Source organism: Corvus cornix, chromosome 23, assembly GCF_000738735.6.
Source record: "Corvus cornix cornix isolate S_Up_H32 chromosome 23, ASM73873v5, whole genome shotgun sequence".
Classification (NCBI taxonomy): Eukaryota; Metazoa; Chordata; class Aves; order Passeriformes; family Corvidae; genus Corvus; species Corvus cornix.
The window spans coordinates 7,361,970-7,381,891 of NC_046352.1; the positions used below are offsets into that span (position 1 = coordinate 7,361,970).

General features: G+C 39.5%; 1 protein-coding gene across 2 annotated transcripts in view; it reads right to left on the reverse strand.

The window, feature by feature from the left end:
* KDM1A (lysine demethylase 1A) overlaps positions 1-19,922 on the reverse strand; it is a 44,810-nt gene that overhangs the window by 8,973 nt on the left and 15,915 nt on the right. For both annotated transcript variants that reach the window (XM_039564647.1, XM_039564646.1), the window contains 10 exons: positions 17,883-17,964; positions 15,257-15,351; positions 10,426-10,568; positions 9,399-9,489; positions 8,544-8,678; positions 7,235-7,308; positions 6,469-6,580; positions 5,953-6,085; positions 5,042-5,229; positions 4,495-4,609 (listed from right to left, as the gene is read on the reverse strand). In XM_039564647.1, coding sequence (XP_039420581.1) covers positions 4,495-4,609; positions 5,042-5,229; positions 5,953-6,085; positions 6,469-6,580; positions 7,235-7,308; positions 8,544-8,678; positions 9,399-9,489; positions 10,426-10,568; positions 15,257-15,351; positions 17,883-17,964 — 1,168 coding nt within the window. The remainder of the gene's footprint in view (positions 1-4,494; positions 4,610-5,041; positions 5,230-5,952; positions 6,086-6,468; positions 6,581-7,234; positions 7,309-8,543; positions 8,679-9,398; positions 9,490-10,425; positions 10,569-15,256; positions 15,352-17,882; positions 17,965-19,922) is intronic.

A 19,922-nucleotide genomic window follows, 5' to 3' on the forward strand; every position in this document is an offset into this window, starting at 1 on the left:
TATGATTAACATTAGCAGAGCAGTTAAGTTACCAGTATAAGTACTTCCTTCATGCAAATATCTAGACTTCTCCATTGCCAATGCACATTCACATTAAATAACCTCAACGGAGTGAAAACGATGAACAGTAGAACAATTTCCAGAAAAACAGCAATTCTGAGAAGAATTCAGAAGTAAAATGGACAGATATCAAGTAACTCAGCTGTCATGAGACAGCCATTTCTAAGAGCATTAATATAATTTACCATACACACAAAATAGATGTTGTTTTCCCTCTAGCCAGCTGTGGTAAGAGTAAGCTCTCATTTCTGGCAGTCACAAAGACAAGGAAAATTTAGGTAAGTATTGCAGAACTACCAAAATAACCCAAGGGCAAGAAACAGGCAAGTGACTCAGACCTCAGCACAGTTAATGAAAACTCTTACAGTTGATCTTTCTCCTGCTGGAGATATTTAAGAACTCTTAAATTTATCAAAGAAAATACTACAGCTACAAATCAATGTCAAGCATGTTGAAATAGAAAATAAAAGTCCCTGCTAAAAATCTGGCTTAAACTTTTGTACAAATTTCCAAAGTGATTAGTGAATTTGTTCTATCCTGGTATGCATGGAAATCATGTGTACATGGATGGTGTACATTCCTATAAAGTCCTTAAAGACAATGGGGTGAAGTTCAGCTTCAAATATTCAGGCTGGAAGACCCAATAAAATAGTCTGGTTAAAAACAACAGCCTTTAAAATTCTGAAGAAGCTAGATTAGTAAGAGTTGTTACTACACACATAATTACACTACTCAAGACACAATTAAGACACAAATATGCAGAATTAAAGGCATTTTATTAGAGAAAAAGATACAGGATGGCTCCTGTAGTTTAACTCCATTTTCTAAAAGATTAAGGCCAGTCTTTCAAACAATTGAAGGAACAAACAAAAAACTGATTTCCTATCATCCATAGACATTGGGAAATTCTTTTGTCATTTCAGCATCAATTTTTTCCTCATTTGCTATCCTTGATACAATAAGATCCCTGAACTTCCCAGCAACTGTTCAGTAAATGTATTTTTTCTTGATGGAACAACTGCACAATCAAAATGCAGCTTCCAGTGAATTTCTTAGTGAAAACATGTATTTAGACAACCCCAAAAATATTTTTATGGAAATCCAGCCTTTTTTGTTAGCATTTATCTAGATCTGAAAATGTTATCGAGTCACCTGGATTAGTTCATGATGGTAACAAAAAGGCAGGAGCCTGGAGCAGAAAAGTGACTATTTTGCTACGCAAATACCCAAGTGCTGCTGAGAAAAGCTTCTTGTACAATAAGCATGTGCCACTGCTCCCCAAAAAATTCTCTCCTTGAGGCAGTGATGTTTACTAAGCCTTGATACCAAACAGCAAGCAGAGAACATGGTTTAGCCGGAGATCAGTAACCACAGAGATATGACGAAAATGAGGTCCTTTCTCTATCTCATCTCTAGGAAAAACAGAGTAGTCAGGCAAGAAAACAGACTGAAATGACACTGAACTTCCAGAAAACACTGAGCATTTCTGCCAGGCGTTCCTCCACCCTGAGGACAGAGTTTCTCCACCTTCATGGGTACGACAACAATCCAACAGTGTGGTGGAGCAAGAGGCACCAGCAGCACTGGGGCAGCTGCTCCAGTCCAGGCTCAGTGTTCCTGAGCCAACAGGTCTTAACAGCAATCATTACCCTTGGGCTAGACTGAAACCACTGAGAGGACTCCTGTCTGAGCTATAACAGGTCATCCAGTATGGACACATGCAGTCTCTTCACCTGATCCATTCCTCCCCATATCTTTAAACACTTCTCAGAGGTCAACTGGTCTCTGCCAGCCCAAGAACTTTTACAGAACTCCCATAGAGTTCACGCAGACATACCTCTGGTTCTTTTGTTTCTGTATTAATAACTTCTTCAACCTATTCAGTTTACAAAGTCTCTCCCAAAATACTATGGCTACAGAAATAGACTATGACAGCAATAAACAGCAGCTACACAAGTTCAGTCAGGTCTACACCCAACTATCCATGAGAAATGGTAATTGTTGTTTTCGATTTCAGCCATCTGACTTGTGCTTCAACATAAGGTTTTACTGCATTTCTGCTTCATTTCTACCTGCTCTGCCTCTTTTCATGACAAGGAAGGCTTAGAATTTAGCATGTGAAGCTGATTTGTACATGACATGATCTTTCCATCTAAACCAAAACCACGACACTACTTGTTAACTATATAATAGAGCCATCATAAAGCCACAAAAGCCACATGAACAGCCTTGCTATCCAAGGCTCATTACTTGTATTTCTCCAGTAAAATCTTACCAAACATTTTAATAATTCAATAGCCTAGAAAGGCACTTCCCTTGGACAGCAATTTTTTCCATTTAACAGAGAAACCTGGCCTGCTTATGACAGAATGGAAGAAAGCCCACTGGTCATCTGCAAAACAAGTAACTCATTTAATAATGCTCCTTATATATACACTTTTTCGTCTGGTAAATGGCAGTAACAAAACCAGTATACTTACTGCAGAGATCTCCTGACAATCTATTGTGGCAGCACCAGCTACAGATAAACCAAAACTCCTAATGGCAAAGTCCTGCTGTAGAAACATGCAGTGCAGTACCTTTTGGCTACTTAAGCGTTTTCCGAAAAGGAGTTCTATAATTGCCTGTCAGTCTGAGACCCAGTCTACAGTCACAGCCACTTTACTGCTTAAAACAAGAACCAAGGCCATTCATTCAATGAACTGGAAACCCCACAACTTGCTTTTCCTCTAGGGCACAATGCAGCTTACATGTGGATGGGCCTACAGCTCATCAAGCTGGAACAGCACTGCTCAGCAAGAGGAACAAAGGAATCACAAAGCCTCCTGTCTGCTCCACTGAAACCCTGGTGTTGAATACTCTAAAGGCTGCACTGTACTCCCCAAGAAATCACAGACTATGTCAAGTTGGAAGGGAGTCCCAAGGATCATCGAGTCCAACTCCTGGCCCTGCACAGGACCATCCCCAAGAGTCACACCACATGGCTGAGAGCATTATCCCAATTCTTCTTGAACTATGTCAGGCTTAGTGCTGTAACCACTGCCCTTGGGAGCACGTTCCAGTGCCCAACCACCCTCTGGGGGAAAACCTTTTTCTATTATCTAATCTAAACCTCCCCTGATACAACTTCATTCCCTTAGGTCCTGTCACTGGTCACCACAGAGGAGAGATCAGTGTGCCCCTCCTCCTCCTCTCTCAAGGAAGTTGTAACTGCAAGAAGTCTTCCCCTTACTCTCCTCTTCTCCAGGCTGAACAGACCACGTGGCCTCAGCTGCTCCTCATACAGCTTCCCCTCAAGGCCCGTTGCCATCTTTGTTGCCTTCCTTTGGACACTCTCTGGTAGTTTAATGTCTTTCTTATATGGTGACAACCAAAACTGCCAATACTTTTCAAGCTGAGGCCACAGTGCAGAGCAGAGCAGGACAATCCCCTTCCTGGCCCTGCAACAATGCTGTGCCTAATGGCCCTCAGGTCGCTTTCTGTGGCACTGCTTTGCAGCATCTCATTCCCCACTCTGTCCGTACACCCAGGGTTGAGCCATCCCAGGTGCAGAATTGGGCACCTTCCCTTGTTCTGCACTCAGCCGCTTAAGAAAATACACAAGTGAATAGCACCTCTTACATCTGAAAAAATTACATTTCACACTTTGGTGTGAAATCCAGGGTAGCAAAGTCACAAGAAAGGAGTTGAGGTCACAGATGAAAGGAGCTCATCTACGAGTTACCAAATCATCCCAGACTAGACAGACAGCCCCAAGAGGTCTGGCTTCAAACTGTCGGTTCATCTCGGAAAACAACCAGGAAGCTGAGGTTTTGAAAACTAAGACTAAATTGGGTGCCAGACCCATTGGCACAAGAGCTTAGTGAGAGCAGAAGAGCTCAAACAATGTTCCAAGTGGCCAGAGAGAAACTCAATTTCACATACACTTATGAACTAAGAAATGGCTTTCAGTTCAGAAATGCTGCAAAGACAAATCTCCCTTTTCTTGGAGAACTCAATGCATCCTCCTGACAAAGTAGACAGTAGATAATTAAGACAACACTGAAAATTAAGTACTTTCAGAATTATCAGCGCAACTAAACAGACGTTTAATGGAAGCAACCAGGATAACATGGAGAGGTCACAGGACAACTCCACCAAGGTGCAAGAAAATAAAGTAGCTACAAAAGTGCAAGTGTTACAGTAGCTAAGTAGTAATGCAATTCAACAGGCACAGCCTGGAATCCAGCACTCACACTTACCTATGTGCTGCCCTAACCTACTACAGAACTGTCTGCAGTCAGTGCTGTTCTCTGCTTCCATTTGTCTTCCTAAAAATACTATCTTCTTATCATATCCATATGTGAACACTAACAGCATTAATTTTTTTTTTTTTCCTAGATCTGAAACTATACAAATAAGACACTGGCAAAAGCAGACATGTACCACAGCTACCTTTGTACAGGTTCCAAAAGAGGAAAAGTTCTCCTCTGCTTGCAGTAGTGCTCCCAACATGGCCAAACAAATTGACACTTGGATCCCAGAAGACACGATCAAAACACAACACAACCTAGAAAGAAAGAGTATCAACACTTAGGAAGAGCACAGGGAAGAAATAAAAATAAAGACAATTACACTCATTGATGTTCATCACTGGACAGAACATGAAAGGGAAATGTGGTGAATATATAGTGCATATACATAATACAGAGGTGTATGACTACAGCTGCCTTCCCACAGGTTAGTGTGCTCTCAGAGTTTACCAATTTTCTGGTTAACAAGTTCCATCAGACCTACTTCTGCAATTTAATTCTTTTAAACCTGTGAGGGAAATCAACAAGAGGCCTTTACACTTCCTCAGACAATTTTCATCATCAAACCCTAGCAAAACAGCTGTGGAAAAGGCATTCTTCCTCTCCTCCACCAGACATATTTCACCCACATTTCAGATTCTATCTATGACAACTTCTGGCCTACTGCAGTTTCCCCAGTGACATTGTACCTTGTTCAGGTTGCCAAATCCCATACGCTGCACTGCAGAAGTTTTCCACTCAGGCAGAGGTGGCACAAACTGAACTGCTGGAGGCTGCTGTTTCAGCACTCCCAAGGGCAGAGTGCACAGTACAGCATCACACTTATAAATGAAGGTCTGGCTGGTAGATCGGGTATTTACAGCTATTACTTCACAGCCTGGAAAGGGGAGAGAAAAACAGTTTAACAGAGCAGGAGGCAAGAGCACTGGATTAAAAATTAAAGAAATTACTATAACCACATTAGAAAATACTTTGTTTATGGAGACAGCTTTACACTAACAATAACAACTTGTAGGCAAGTTGTTACTGGCCATTTAGCTCTATTCCAGAAAACACAATTAAGGTAGCATCTGAAAATGGCCTTACTAGGATGAGCCTAAAGGTTCATCCAGGTCAGTATTTAAATATATCCATAAATAAACAACAAGTAGAGAGTGAGCCTCTCATTACATTGCTCTCCCAGCTGACAGTTTCCCAAGCCCAGTGTTTTGAAGAACAACAAAAAGATATATTCCTTCCATTACATTCATTTATACTTCTAATACCAGGTCCTGTGGCACCAAGCCTTAAGCAGTTCCAGATCTCTTACTCCAAATGCTTCAATCAATGAAGTAAATAAGTAAAGAGAATAACGTGATCAGTAAATACAACTGAAAAAGATTGTGTCAAATGAGTCACAGAAATTATCAAAAAATATTCAAGATTAATAAATCTCTAACAACTACTTACACAATCCCAGTAAGAAACATGGCTGTTTATTTAACCCCAAACACATAATGGGAGGGGTTTTACAATATCCTCACACCTGCTTTCAGAAGCACTGAAGTCTATTTTCTATGCTCATACTCCCTCAAAGCAGTTTCCTGGAGGGTTCATGTACCTGATGCTGTATAGCGAACCTGTCGAACCGCTGTGTTTAACTTAATATCCAACCCTTCTGCTAAGGCTACCGGCACACAGGAATATCCATTCCTCACAGTCAAGTGACTGCCTGTGAATTCAAAGTCATCATCCTAAAATGAAGAGGCACAAAAAGCATGCATTCATAATGAAGTCCCCATAGTCAATAGAAAATAATCAACAACTCTACACAATGGCAGAAAATATTTTAAAAAAATTTTTTTTAGAGAGTCAAATAAATGTGAAATTTCTTCTGATTTTTAGTCAAGTAATAAGTATGGAAACTTTCAGCAGACAGTGCCGATAGAGATTGTTTTGGCACTAACAAAAAGCTGTCTGGAATTTCATTATTGAATAATAATCACATAAGAATTCAGTACCTGCACAAAAGCAGACACACGTAACAGTTAGAAACTCTTAACACTGACGAACTTTAATGAGAATGAATTAAACATGGTTCAAGTTTTTAGTGGATTGCTGAGTAATGACTACCTACCTGGTCCCAGTGCTTCAGTGAAAGCGTAGAAAGGGGTGTAGCATTAGCAAATTCTAGGTTTGCAAAATGCCAGTCGAGTATTTGCCTGTCTCTTGATGACAAATAAACATCACTAGAAAAAACAAATGTAACACGAAGATATTTAGTTTGTTAGAACAAGATATTGTGAACGCATTGCTTCTGAAAATTTCTTCCCAAGTGATTTTTGAGTCTCTCCTTAGTGCAGAAATAAAAGCATTAAAAAACAACACAAACAGATTCTGTTTCCAACATCTGGACGTCTCTCATGAAAACTGAGTATCAAAACCCAGCAAATTCAGATTTTTAAAGCAGAGTTCAGGGAAGCTAAAAACTTCAGAAATAAAAAAAGGTTACATAAATAATGGTTAAAGTAGCACGCATAAGGACAACAACAAAAACCTAGTAAAATTGCACAGAATAATAATATTCTGCCAATAAAAGTAGAATTGTATGCTATCATTACTGACAGGTATTTAAGACCTTAAATGCCTTTTGAGATCAGGCACTGATTACTGCCAGGATTTCTACAGAATCACCCTAGCTCAGAACCACCTTTTCTGTTTGAGTCATTTCTAAAAATGAGCAAGGTGAGTTCTAAAGCTGAGGGAGCTCAAACTCCGTGCTTGTACCTTTCTCACCCCTTGAGTTCCCATAATAAAAGCATACCATAGCAATTTTGAAACTCGGGAAAAGTAGTAAAATAACTGCTTTACTAAGTATTTCTCTTTTTAGTTTGTATCTTTACCTTGGTGGATTGGCTTCAAGTTCTTGTAATTTCTCTTCCAGCTTTCCTTGTGTTTCTGCCAATTCATCATACTCCTATTAAGATTAAAAGCTAATATTAACACCAGTTTACATGTAAAAGGACTTTGAAGACATCATGTAGCATCAGACTGGGCCTAGTCTCAAGAGAAATCACTAGAAAATTCATGGATTTAGTGGAAGCTAAATCGAGTTTGTTATTTTTTTCAACATTTAATCCAGCATATTTTGCTCTTCTGCTCTGTGTATATACAGAGCTCTATGTCACACTGCAGAAAAGATTAGTTTGGTGATATTTCAGGAATTTAGACACTTGGAACTGAAGAACATAAGGGTCCATTACACTCCTGATATTTTAAGGGTTCCTATGGTACTGAGAGCTTCATATTCCACAAACTGTTTATTCTATTCTTTTCTCTCTTTAAAGTTTATAGCTAATATTGAACATGGAAATTTCCAAAGCAGAATAAATCATACATAAAAAGCAAAGACATGATCTAATTCAAGCTTCTTCCTGATTTTAAAAAATATAAGTAAAACTAGGTATAAAGGCAACAGCCATTCTTCCCTCAAGGCACAATAATTTGGAGTGTCCAATAAAAGCAACAGGAGCACAAAGCTGTTCACTGGTTACAAAATAGAAGAGCCGCTACTTTTGTATACATACATACACATACACACACACACACAGAGCTTCCAAATAAAGGTATACATCCTCTGTTGAGCAAGTAGCTGAAAAATGATTCTTGGTTCTACCTGACCTGGGTTAGCATCCAGGTCCGTCACCATCATAGATACAACAGTTTTTACGGTTTCCTTTTTAAGGCACATCTCTACATTAAGATATTCCCAGAGAAGGGAAGTAACTCTGCTTGTCAAGACAGAGCTCTATACATGATAATCTTTGGATACAAAGAAGTCTTTATTCAAGAAACCACCTTTATTTATCTTAGAGAAAAGGTATCTCTCTTCAAATGCAGATTTTATTTCTAGACTCTTGTGAAATTCAGCTGTATTAAAGACCAAATCTGACATAAAAATTCATCTTCAAAACATTACATGCTGTCTGACACGAGCCAGCAGACTTACGTAAAACTGAGCTTAGTACTCTCTAGCTAAAAGTTCTCAAAGGACCTATGAGTGTTACAACCCACAGTTACTGTCAATCACATTCTCTTGAAAGCACTGGATCACAGCGAGAGATGTGGAAAACATTTACATTGGCTAATTTTATCTGGCTGCTGAAATCCTGAGAAAACAGACTAACATACTATATGTATGTCATCCTTTACCTTGCAAAGTGCAGTCAGATCTCTGTGCTTGCTTTTCACAAGGAACTCTGCTGTAATATCCCGAGGTGGCTTCACTTCTGATGCTTCCTTATACTGCTGATGAAGTTCTTTAATCTTCTCCTTTAAATTCACCATCTTTTAAGATAGAGCAGGAAAAAGAAGAAAGAAAGAAGAAAAAAAATGAGGAAAAGCAGATTTCAACAAGTTACTGTGTAAACTGGATATTCACCTCAAACTATGCCATTACACTAAAGAGATTTCCTGGTTTTGGCAGGTATCACTTATATGCAATTCTACCTCCAAGAAACCAGAGTAAATACCACCAATCCTCAAACAACAAAAACTGTTGGCTGAAACCCAACATCACTGATTTCTTACTATGTTCCAAATAATTTGAGAGCTGTTCACAAATGTTTTTAATTTGAGAAACTTCCATAGAAAAGTAAAGATGTCGTTTACCATGAGCAAAAATAATGGAAGTAGGCCTAATCCACTGTTTCTGTACTACAAATCAGATGTGAAGACAGTAAACATTTTTAAATAGCTCCCCAAAAGCCTCAGCCAATATCAGCATCTCTAAGGGAACCAATGAAACATCACCGTTAATCATCATGTCTGTCCTCTTCTTTTCCTGTATTATGTTTTAGGGTTTTCTGCCTAATCAATTTTTCTCCTCCTCAAGCAGGAGACACCTTTGTCCTAACAGGGTTTCTAAGTAGGTCTTAAGCAAAGAGCTATTTTAAGAACAGCATTAATAGCAACTTTCTGGTATTTTTCTTTGGACATTTTTGTGCATTTTGCCACTTTCTGAGGAACACAATGCTCATCATCTTGTTCTAAATGTCACCATCTGACCTTGTTAAGAAGATCTTTCAATTCCTCCTGTGTTTTCACAATTTTTTTCCAGTGCTCAATCTGCTCATCCTTCACATGCTTCTCCTGCAATCTGGAAAAGGTGAGAAGTGAGAGTCAGCTCAACATAAAATCCTTGTGTTGATGTCATGAAGATTTTTTGCCTTTTCTTTTATACCCGTTATACCTTTTTGCAACTTCTGTATTCTTAGTGCTTTTGCCTACATTCTTGGACTTGTCTGTCAAGCTAAGAGACTGAACATTTCAGAAGCTTCGTAGCCAGGGATCAGTGTGTCCCAGACCCCAAGGTCCTCTCCAGAACACATTCTGTAAACCAAGATAGAACCATTCAGGGGAAGGTTTCTTGGGGAGGGGGGCTCACTTGAGCCTCTCATTGGGGAATCTTTGATAGATCTGCTAATTAGTAAAACCTATAATGTTATACCCGATCTTTTGGGGCACTCTCAGTGGGGTGCATTTCAATGCATATGACCTGGACATGTGCACCTAAGGATCCTTAAAATAAATACCAAGGTAAAATCCCTTTTCCCCTTCTAACTGTGCATGACTCTTGATTTTAAGACCAGGAAAAGGCATCAGTGTTAATGAGAAAACTTATTATCACAATCTAATTAATGGAATGCAATAAAATCACATCATGGGATATTTTAGTAAATTCTTGTATGGCAATTAGAAAATGAATGCAAGTTTCTGTACATAAGGGATATGTGACCAGATAAAATATGAGTCTGAAGTTACCTGCTATTAAAGGCCATTACAATTGCCATTAGCTTTCAAGTAGCGTTAGTGCGCTATATGCACACCAATCGCACTGAGTCACTGTAGCAATGATTTCCAGGAAACTTTCAAGAAGAGAGGTTTGCTACTTTTAACTATCTGTGAGATCAAGCAGCTGTTTTAAGAGAGTAAGCAGCTGCTTACCTATAGGAACACCACAATTGTTTCAGGTATCTTTTGGAAATTCATCCACAAAATGGGAAGGTCTACCAAAAAGAGAGAAGTCACTTACTGTATGACAACCTCCAGAGCCTGACCTAGAGAGACAGGCTTATTATTGAGAACATTAAAATCCAGCTGATGACTGAGATAGGATGTGGCTTCCAGCAAACGATTAAATTCTTGCTCCACCATTTCATCTTTCTCTTTGGGAACCTAGGAGACAAAAGAACAAACATTGTTCTTAACCTATTCATAAATAATACAGTTGCTGAGAATAGCCCTTGCAAAAAAAATTTTAATACCTTTAGCTCTCTCAAATGGTCAGACGCCAAGGTCTGTACAACACAATGTCACACTTTGCCAGGATGGGCACAAGAAGAGCTGTCAAACCACGATCACAGACTCCTCTTGCAAGAGAAAACCAAACTGCTTTATGGGCTCCTAAGATTTCCGTACCGAAAAGGAAGGTGTGTTCATCAAAGCTAGAGAAGCTTGCCAAAAGGCTCTGACAGAAGGATGGCTCTACACAATCACAAGGCTTTAGAAGGCTTGGCATAGTTCAGCGAAGTAGACAGGCAGTAATTTATCTTCTGGAATGATCACTGTGACTAAGAACTAACAATCCAGCTTTTCTAGGATGAAGGCAGAAACACTGCAGGACATGTACGGAATGGTAGTATTTTACTGTACTGATGATACTCAGTTAAATAGTGATTATCATCTCACTAAATAATTAAATAGTGAGTGCTGCCAGTATGAAAATACCTGTTACATGATGAGAGCTCAAGTGCTGGAATGAGCAAACCTTACATCTGTTAAGCCACGCATGGGTTAAACAAAGAAGAGAGAGAAACACTGATGCGTGTAAGGGAAAAAATCATCATGAGGAAAAGAAAAAACTATTTGCTTCAGAAAGACAGGGAAAGCTCTTGGATGGCTGCTAAACAGAACGAAAATAACTTGAGAGGTGTTGTTAACAGTGCTAAGCCTATCCCTATGACTTGATCAGATGGCTCTTTTCCAATTATTATTCAACCCTAACTCAAAGGATACCCCGCGTTAAGTGGCAAGTATCTCATCGTCTAATTACAACTCCTCTTTGACTTTGCAGCTGGCCACTCATTCTTGTGCCAGTGGTTACCTTCAAACTCTGTAGGTCTTTCTTCTCTGGCATTTTCCCAGACTGAAACACTGAAGTTCACAATTAACAGCTGTATTTCATCTCTGGGTATATACCGTAAGTGTTATAAGCCAACTTGTCTACCAGCCTGTACTAAGATGTTGATTCTCCCACTATTTTTGCAGTGAAATGTCTTAGAAGCCCTGTACTGTTCTGCAGGCAGCATCTCACTGGAGACTTAAGGCACCATGAAATCAATCTCCCTATTTCTGATGCATCTCTGACAGAATTTTAAGAATGAAGGTAACTCCCCCACCCCCTGGCAGCCAAAGACTGCTGATGCTACTCACCAACTCTGCAATCCATGCAAGGTTCTCCTACTTTCTTAATTATTCGTTCAATTCTCTTATCATTCAAAGTTATGAGGTCTCAAAAATGAATGATCTCTTTTTTGACACAACTATATTGTGTATTAAGTCCACCACTTATTTCTCAAAATCATGTGGTTTTAAAACATTATTAAAGTTTTGCAATACTGTAAGTTCAGAGGTTGGAATATTGTATGCAACAGCACTATAAAAGACACAGATTATAAGATGACTGGAGCACATATCTAAAGATTATGAGGGTATTTCAAGCTATCCCTACACTTATCTTCAGTCTTGTCCAATCTACAATTTCAAGATATAGATGCATGTTTACATTTCTGCTCATTTGTGAAAAATTGAGTATCTGCCCCAATGCAATCATATTGATCACTCTGATTTAATACTGCTCCCCTTCAAGATTAAAGCTGAAACTTCCTCTTCAGCCAGATCTGTACTTAAGACGCCGCTCCTCTCTGGTAGTTGCTGCCAGTCAATATTTGATAACAATTATGTAACTCCATAGCTATGTAACAATATAACTTGAACCTGTTGTGTCCAAAAACATGTGGGTGTGATTCTAGGTAGAACACGTATTTCACAATTATGAGACTATTTTCCTATGTGTACCAGCAGAAACCTTCAACAAGGCTACTGAGCATAGCAGAGGCATAAGGGAAGCTTCAAATGGCAGTTCCTAAATGTAAACTCTTTTGTCGCATACCCATGATACACCCACTGCTGACTTAACTTTGGCATTCTAGTACCACATCTGAACACCAGGACCTACTTTAACAGCATGGGTCCACACTACTGTGACCTTTTGGTTTTTTTAATTATGAAAACAGAAGAGCTGGAAATTAAAAGGCCTGATCCAAATGACTTTGTTTCTAGTACACTTTCATACAGTCTATCCATGGATAAGTGATTCTGCCTCTGAAGAGAAGACCCTGGTGATGGACAGAGTGATGCTGCAGCTTCTGGCTTAAGTCAAAGCCCTGTCTGTGTGGGCCATGATCTGGTATACGTCCCCAGTAGTGGTCTCTGTGGGAAACAGGACTTGCTACTACTAAGCACTGCCTTAAGGCTAAACAGAGATGCTCCACAGAGTCCACACAGGGTAGGCTCCACAGAATGATTAGATTTCAAAGTTCTTCTCTAGATGAAGGAAGTGTAGGATAGCTCCCCTGACTAAAATTAGATCTCCTGTTTCAAGAAACCAATGGCAATCACTTTTATCATTTAAGCAGTGTCTTCCAAGCTCCAGCGTAAGCATCTATGATTGCACCACAATCCATCTGTGGTAAGTGAAGTAGCACTGCCCAAGCATGCAGAGGTGGCATTAGGCAAACCAGAAGTCAGCCAAGGCTGAAACTGAGACGCTGCACGTGAAAGGCTGAGAAATGGCCCTCTCTCCATGTGCAGTGGTGGCTGAAGACCAAGCCTACAGACTGCTGCTGAACCTAATGGTAATGGATAGAGAAAAGGTTAAAGCACAAAATTCATTTTTGCCCCAGTCTTTATGGGCAACATTTGCTCTCAGGCCTCCCCAATCTCTTCTCCTCAGTATATTCTCAACAAGTTGGGGGAATGTGCTAACAAAAACCTGATAAAATTCAAAGGCTAAACTTTGAAACTGCAATGGAATAGCCCCATGCATCAGGACAGACTAAGGACTGACTCCTGGGTATCAGGATGAAAAGGATCTAAGGATTCTGGTGGAAAAGAAATTGAAGATGGTATTACAAATGCACGCTTCCCTGCAATGTGAAGTTAGAATGAAGAAAAGGAAGAGAAATAACATTTTTATATTCACATTGCACAACTCTTCAAAGCTGGTATCTGTGTCTCATGCAGAAACTTTGGCAGATGTACAGGCAGCAGAGCTTCCCAAAAACTACTCAGAACTTCTAAATTTTTGAAGGAAACCAACTCAACACAAATGAAGGATCTGAAATTTGCAATCATTAACTGTCTGTCCTAGATGCAGGGAATTTGATTCCATCTTCACTTCTTCATTGAGAAGGCTTTCTTTATTAGGTAACACCATGGCAAAGACTACAATAATAACCACAGCTGTAGTAATTGAATGTACTGAACTGCTCATTCTGAGTTCATCATACAGTTGTGAGTAGCAAGAAGAGATTTATACCCTCACTGCAAAGCTCAACAATGAGGACGGACACTCAGCGCAGAACCTGTACTTTGCCCTTCAGTAAAATGCAGAGTGGAGCAAAAGACAGACTGGCAGTAACAGTTAACTAAGGAAAAGACACTTGTGTAGATGTGAAAAGTAGTCAAGATAGCAGCCAAGATATGAAGGACATCCAATTGTCACTTGCTCCTAGACTTCTAGATGCATTCCCTGCTTCAGGTGTCTGAATTATTACCTCGTGTATATTCTTTTCCAAGGGATCTTTGATACTTCCTAGCATGGCTGGGAAATTTGTTAATTTAAAAGCTACAACTTGCCTGCTGTCAAGGACCATGAATTTTGTCAAAACAAAGTGGGAAGGTTTTGAGGAGCTCCCAGATGGGAGAGGAGAAACATAGCAGTGCAGAGGCTAACACATTACATGCAGGACTGGCTTCACAACATGGGAGCAGACTGTCTACTGTAGAATTGTCTACAATGCCTTGGTAATTTTTCCTGAGTTTATTACAGCATCCTATTGACTCATGCGCTAAGAGGAGCTGCAGCTGCCAGGTTACAAACAAGTTTGAGCCAAGGATCACTATTCCAGGCCTCTAGCAAGAAGCCCAGTATCCTCACCTATCTTCTTTCAGAAGTTACTCTTTGTACCACGGTTTAAGATCCATCAGGTAGGACTTTTAGTCAATACATGTGTGAGATTCAGTGTTAAACTAGGATCTATCATTTCTATCTCTAATAGCACTCGACACTAGAGCAGAGAGAAACAAAGCCAATTAGGTTTGTGAATTGCAGCTCTAGATTATTATTGCAGAGCTGTTGTATGCATTCAACCAGTTAGCATTGGTTAGTCAATCCTTTAAAAACCAGCAGCAAAGTACAGCAGCCAGAATGATTTGTTTTGGGGAAAAGGAGTACCAGCAAGAACAGAAGCTAGAGTGCCAGCACAGCAGATAATTGTTTCAAAGAGCAAGACAGATGACCGTCTAAGGAAAAGCAGTAATGAATTTGGGAAAAACAAACAGGAACTTGGTTTCCACAAACCTCTGAAATGCAGAGGTAAAAACTCACATGGAAAGAGCAGGTTTTAGAGGAATATGTGCAGGTATGCTACAATATTACTAAAATGCCTAAAAAGGGACAGACACTTTCCTTCTTCCCTCTCTCTGAAAGCCATCTGATGCTAGACCAATAGGCTGGCAACAAACATACTTGAGATATCACTTCTTTTTTAGAAGGATCATGGAAACAGTATCAGACTTACAGCTTGTCCATTCGCTTCATAAAGTGGACATTTTTGTTTGATCTTTGCCAATTCCATATTAACTTGTTTGCTGACCACAGCCATGGGATTTCCTCCTGGAAAAGATTTTATATAGTTAACAGAGACTCCTGTAAAATTTGTCTGCAATTAAACAAAAAAACTCCACATTTAAAGCAATTTCAGAGACTAAAACACCAACTTCAGTGAATGCATTCCAGTGACCTAGTGTAACACTGCCAAAGGTCTGCACCTCACAGTGATTCCTGCAATGAGGACATGGAAAAAAAATCTGCCCATCAAAACTTCAAGGACAGGACGATTATAGGGTGATTATACAAGCAGAGCCCTAGAGTGGCAGCAATCTTACTATGATTGAGAGTTTATAGCTGTAAACACATCTGCAAGCAGAGTGTTTGAAAAGTCATGGAAAGCTCTCAAAGCTGCACAGTAACAGGAGCTATAGTCCAAGCATAGTGACATGGAAATGAAACCAAAATAATTCAGTTCCTAAAAACTTAGTGGAACTCCAACAAGTGACACTAGTGAATACAAGTTGTGAAGATGAACCCCAGACAGCAACTGTACCTGGAAGCTGTATAACTAAAATTAGAAAACAATTGAGGAGACTCCATGTAGAACAACAAGAAAGGCAGAAAGCACCAACTTTAAGCATCCCAAATCCCTAAATATCAAACTGAGGACAGCACAGGAAAGGAAAAGAACGGACACAAGTGGGAAATGGTATAGAGCAAAGGCAATACAGGCTTACTCCACAAAATTAACTTTGGGAAAAGTTTTTCAGGACTAGCTTCCCAATGTTCTCTGATTCTGCAACTCAAGCAAATGCAGTGTGTTTGTTCAAAATAGAGGGGGAAGTTCAGCCACCTTCCTGTCTTTAGAGAGGTGACTGAAAAAGCAGAACAGAGTTTTAAAGTAGGTCTAAATAAGTTCATGTTTCTAGTTCAACAACCTACTAAAAATTATAGTTCTTTCACGGTTTAGTATTAAAACCAGAAAAGATCCCATTACTTCAGTCTTTTGCCTTCTCAAACCCACAAGATCAACTCCTTCAGTATCCTTCCCTCTTCTCTTCCAGATTCAGAAATACGAAAGATGCCTTTCAAACCATCTCCATCCCTACACAAATCTTTCTTTCTTTCTTCATAGCATATGCTGCCTCATTCAAGACAAAGGGTAGATTGTTTTGGAAAGGAAACACCTATCACGAACAAGTGATCATTCATGGCTGAGGTTTGAGACCATCTTAGGAACCTGAATGTCCACAAATCCATGAGACCTGATGAGACTCATCTGCAGGTCCTGAGGGGGCTGGCAGTGGACACACTGGGGAAAAGGGATGCCATCCAGAGGGACCTGGACAGGCTGGAGAGGTGGCCGATGCAAACCTCATGAAGTTCAACAAAGCAAAGTACAAGGTCCTGCACCTGGGTTGCAGCAATCTCACTCACACCTATAGATTGGGTGGAGAAGTGATTGAGCAGCCCTACAGAGAAAAACTTGGGGGTGGTGGTTGATGAAAAACTCACCATGAGCTGGCACTGAGTGCTCCCAGCCCAGAAACCAATGGGCTGCATCAGAAGGGGCATGGCCAGCAGGTCAAAGGAGGGAGTTCTCCCCCTCTACTCTGGTCCCGTGGGACCCCACCCAGAGTGCTGCACACAGCTCTGGCATCTCCAACATAAAAAGGAAATGGAACTGTTGGAGCAAGTCCAGAGGAGGCCAAAAAGTTGATAAGAGGAGTGGAACACTTTCCCCTACAAAGACAGGCTGAGAAAGCTGGGACTGTTCTGCCTGGAGAAGAGAAGGTTATGTGGAGACTTCAAAGCAACTTTCCAGTATCTGAAGGGGTCCTACAGGGAAGCCAGAGAGGGACTCCTTGTCAGAAACAGTATTGATAGGACAAGGAGTCCCTTCCAACCCTTAAGATTCTATGATTCTATAATTAAACATAAAAATATGATAGTCTTTCACTAGTCATTGTTCTTCCATGACTCTGCAAATTCAGTTGTCTGGAACCAGTTTCTGTATGCAATTTAATAAGACTAATCACGAGAGACACAAAATTAAGGCAGCCAGTAAAAAAAGGGATTTATTATAGGTTTTACAATATTTCATCATTTCACTACATTGCTGAAGGATATTCCACACTCAACACCTGCCCATCTTCTTAGCAGAGTAACCACGTCAGTAACTGATGCCATCCCATGAAACAGTAATAAATAGGAAGAAATTTGGCTTGTTTGCCATTATTTTTACAACTATTTTTGAAATCACTTGGAGAAAGTACTTTTGAGATTTAAACTCTGAAGAAGGTCCTTCTCTTTAGAATGGCTCTTTCTTTAAAATGGCATTTCCCCTCCTCCCTTGTTTTCCCCTGTAAATTGAAAGAACACATTCTGTCTCTTTAGGGTCTCTCCCATCATATAGCTTTGCTATTTATGAAAACTACTAACTGCCAAAAAGGTTGAATGAGAACACACACTTTTTAAGAGTTAAAAATACCCAATTGTTTTGGCCATGAAAGGAAATTGCATTAAGGTTTCACAGTTAGAGCATTATGCCCCTCAATTTTCCTCCCCGGTCCTTTTGATTTTGAAAAACTCACCAAGTCCTGTTACCACCATTGCTCCTAGATCTGCAACGTAGTTCCCTTTGCGAAAGGTAGCAACTCTTCCTCCTACTCGGTCCTTTTAAAAGCACAAAATATTAACCTCCAGTTACATTCAGTAAGACATCTCACTGAAATATAATCACTGAAACTTCTACAAAACACGGTGCCAGTATTCTCTTAAATGAAGGTTCAATAAACCGAACATACACTTTGCCAAAAACCTCTGCAAATGAACTCAATCACACTTAATTTGCCTAAGTTAAGGAATAAAATGTTTAAGTTGCATTTTAAAAAGGAGAAGAAAAAAGGAAAGAAATAGAAAAAAAGATGCCTAATCTGATTTGGGCAGATTAAAGTATTTCTACAGTAGGATCCACTGTGATTCCGAAGCCAATCCCTTCATTGTCCATGGACAAATTTAATTATGTATTAGATTTCCTCCTCCCCCTGAGGCCTAAAGATTTTTAGCTTTTTATATATTTTTCATATATTTGTAACTTTAGTTATAACTTCTAGTACTTTTCCTGCCCTCTCCCACAGTTTAACAAACTCTTAATAATACATTCTTGAAATTCTGTTTAGTCTTCCCTTTAGTCTAGCAAGGACACTTTGTTTTGCACCATATATCACAGACACAATAAAGTGCAGGGCTAAAAGATCAGGAGGAAGGGCTTCAACAGGGCAGAGCCTGGGGGAAAATTACCTAACCAACTACTCTTCTAGATTTGCTAGGTATACTAATTTGCTAGGTATACTAATCAACTAACCTTATAAAATTGTGGAAATACTGTACCATGTGTGCATATTGTGCACCTTGAAGGCCTTTCAGTTAAAGATTTGATTTTATGTTATCATTTTAACACTCTTTGGAAAAGTTTTGTGTTCTATTCCAGGCAACACCCCTGCCTCCTACCACTAAAGCCAACAGCTATATAGGAAATAATTCAGCTGTGCTATCAAGAAGATAACCATGAATCAGCAGTCCATTTTAGACGCACAAAAAAAACTTTTCATTATTGTCAGAGATTACTAAAGATGACAATTACTTCCCTACCACTGCAAACTTCATAAAAAAAAAAAAGTCACCTTTCCCTATTCTCATCCAATTAGCAGGACAGTATCAGAGAAAAATACTGGTTACAATTAGGCAAAGATCCCAGCCAGCGATCAATTCACATAAAAATGCAAAGTTTGATTTTTAATAATTAAGCCAGCAGTTCAGAAGCATGTAAACTAATAGTCTGAAAGCTACAGAAAATCAGTGGAAGCAAAGAAACAACTATCACCTGAATTACAGAATAATGCAAAAAAACACCAAGCAGCCTTAAAACCAAAAAAATACAGCCTACTCAAGAGAAGCCTAGAGAATAATTGCTGAAAAATATTGTGCATTATTTTAAAATAGCCTCTTGCCAGCTGTACATACTAGTTATAATCATGATGCACAGAACAAAAGCCAGGTTACAGCTAATTAATTCCAGCTGCAGAAATACCCTAACCAACCCCAAAACCCAACCAAGCAAACAATAAGAAAACCCAATATATTCAGGTGAGCAAGAGTCTCCTAAACCATTAGACTGTTGCACTGCTGCAGTGGTGTGGAACCTGGGAAACAGCAGCAAGAGCAGTAGCAAAATTAAGAGCCTGAAACGCTATTCTAACAAAAAAATTAAAGCAGATTATCTTAAACTGTGCTAGAAAAGTGTCAGAAGCAAACATACAAACAAAACAAAGCCAGGGAGTAAAACATAAGATAAGGTCCAATTGGTCAATGAATTTAAAATAATATGTATCAAGCTATTCTCAACTGAGTAGATTATATGAAAAAAACTTCAATTAAAAAAAAAAGGAGAGATTCCGCTTTGGGTTGAATATGAAGAATACCTTATTCCTGAACAAACAAGCAGCTAGTTCACATACCACAAAATGTAGCACTAATTTTGAAGTCTCTGTTCAGCACACAGTAATAAAGAATTAATCCAGGCTTAAAATCCCACCTGATGTTGTGCGGCAGCTCCAAGCCATGATTATATT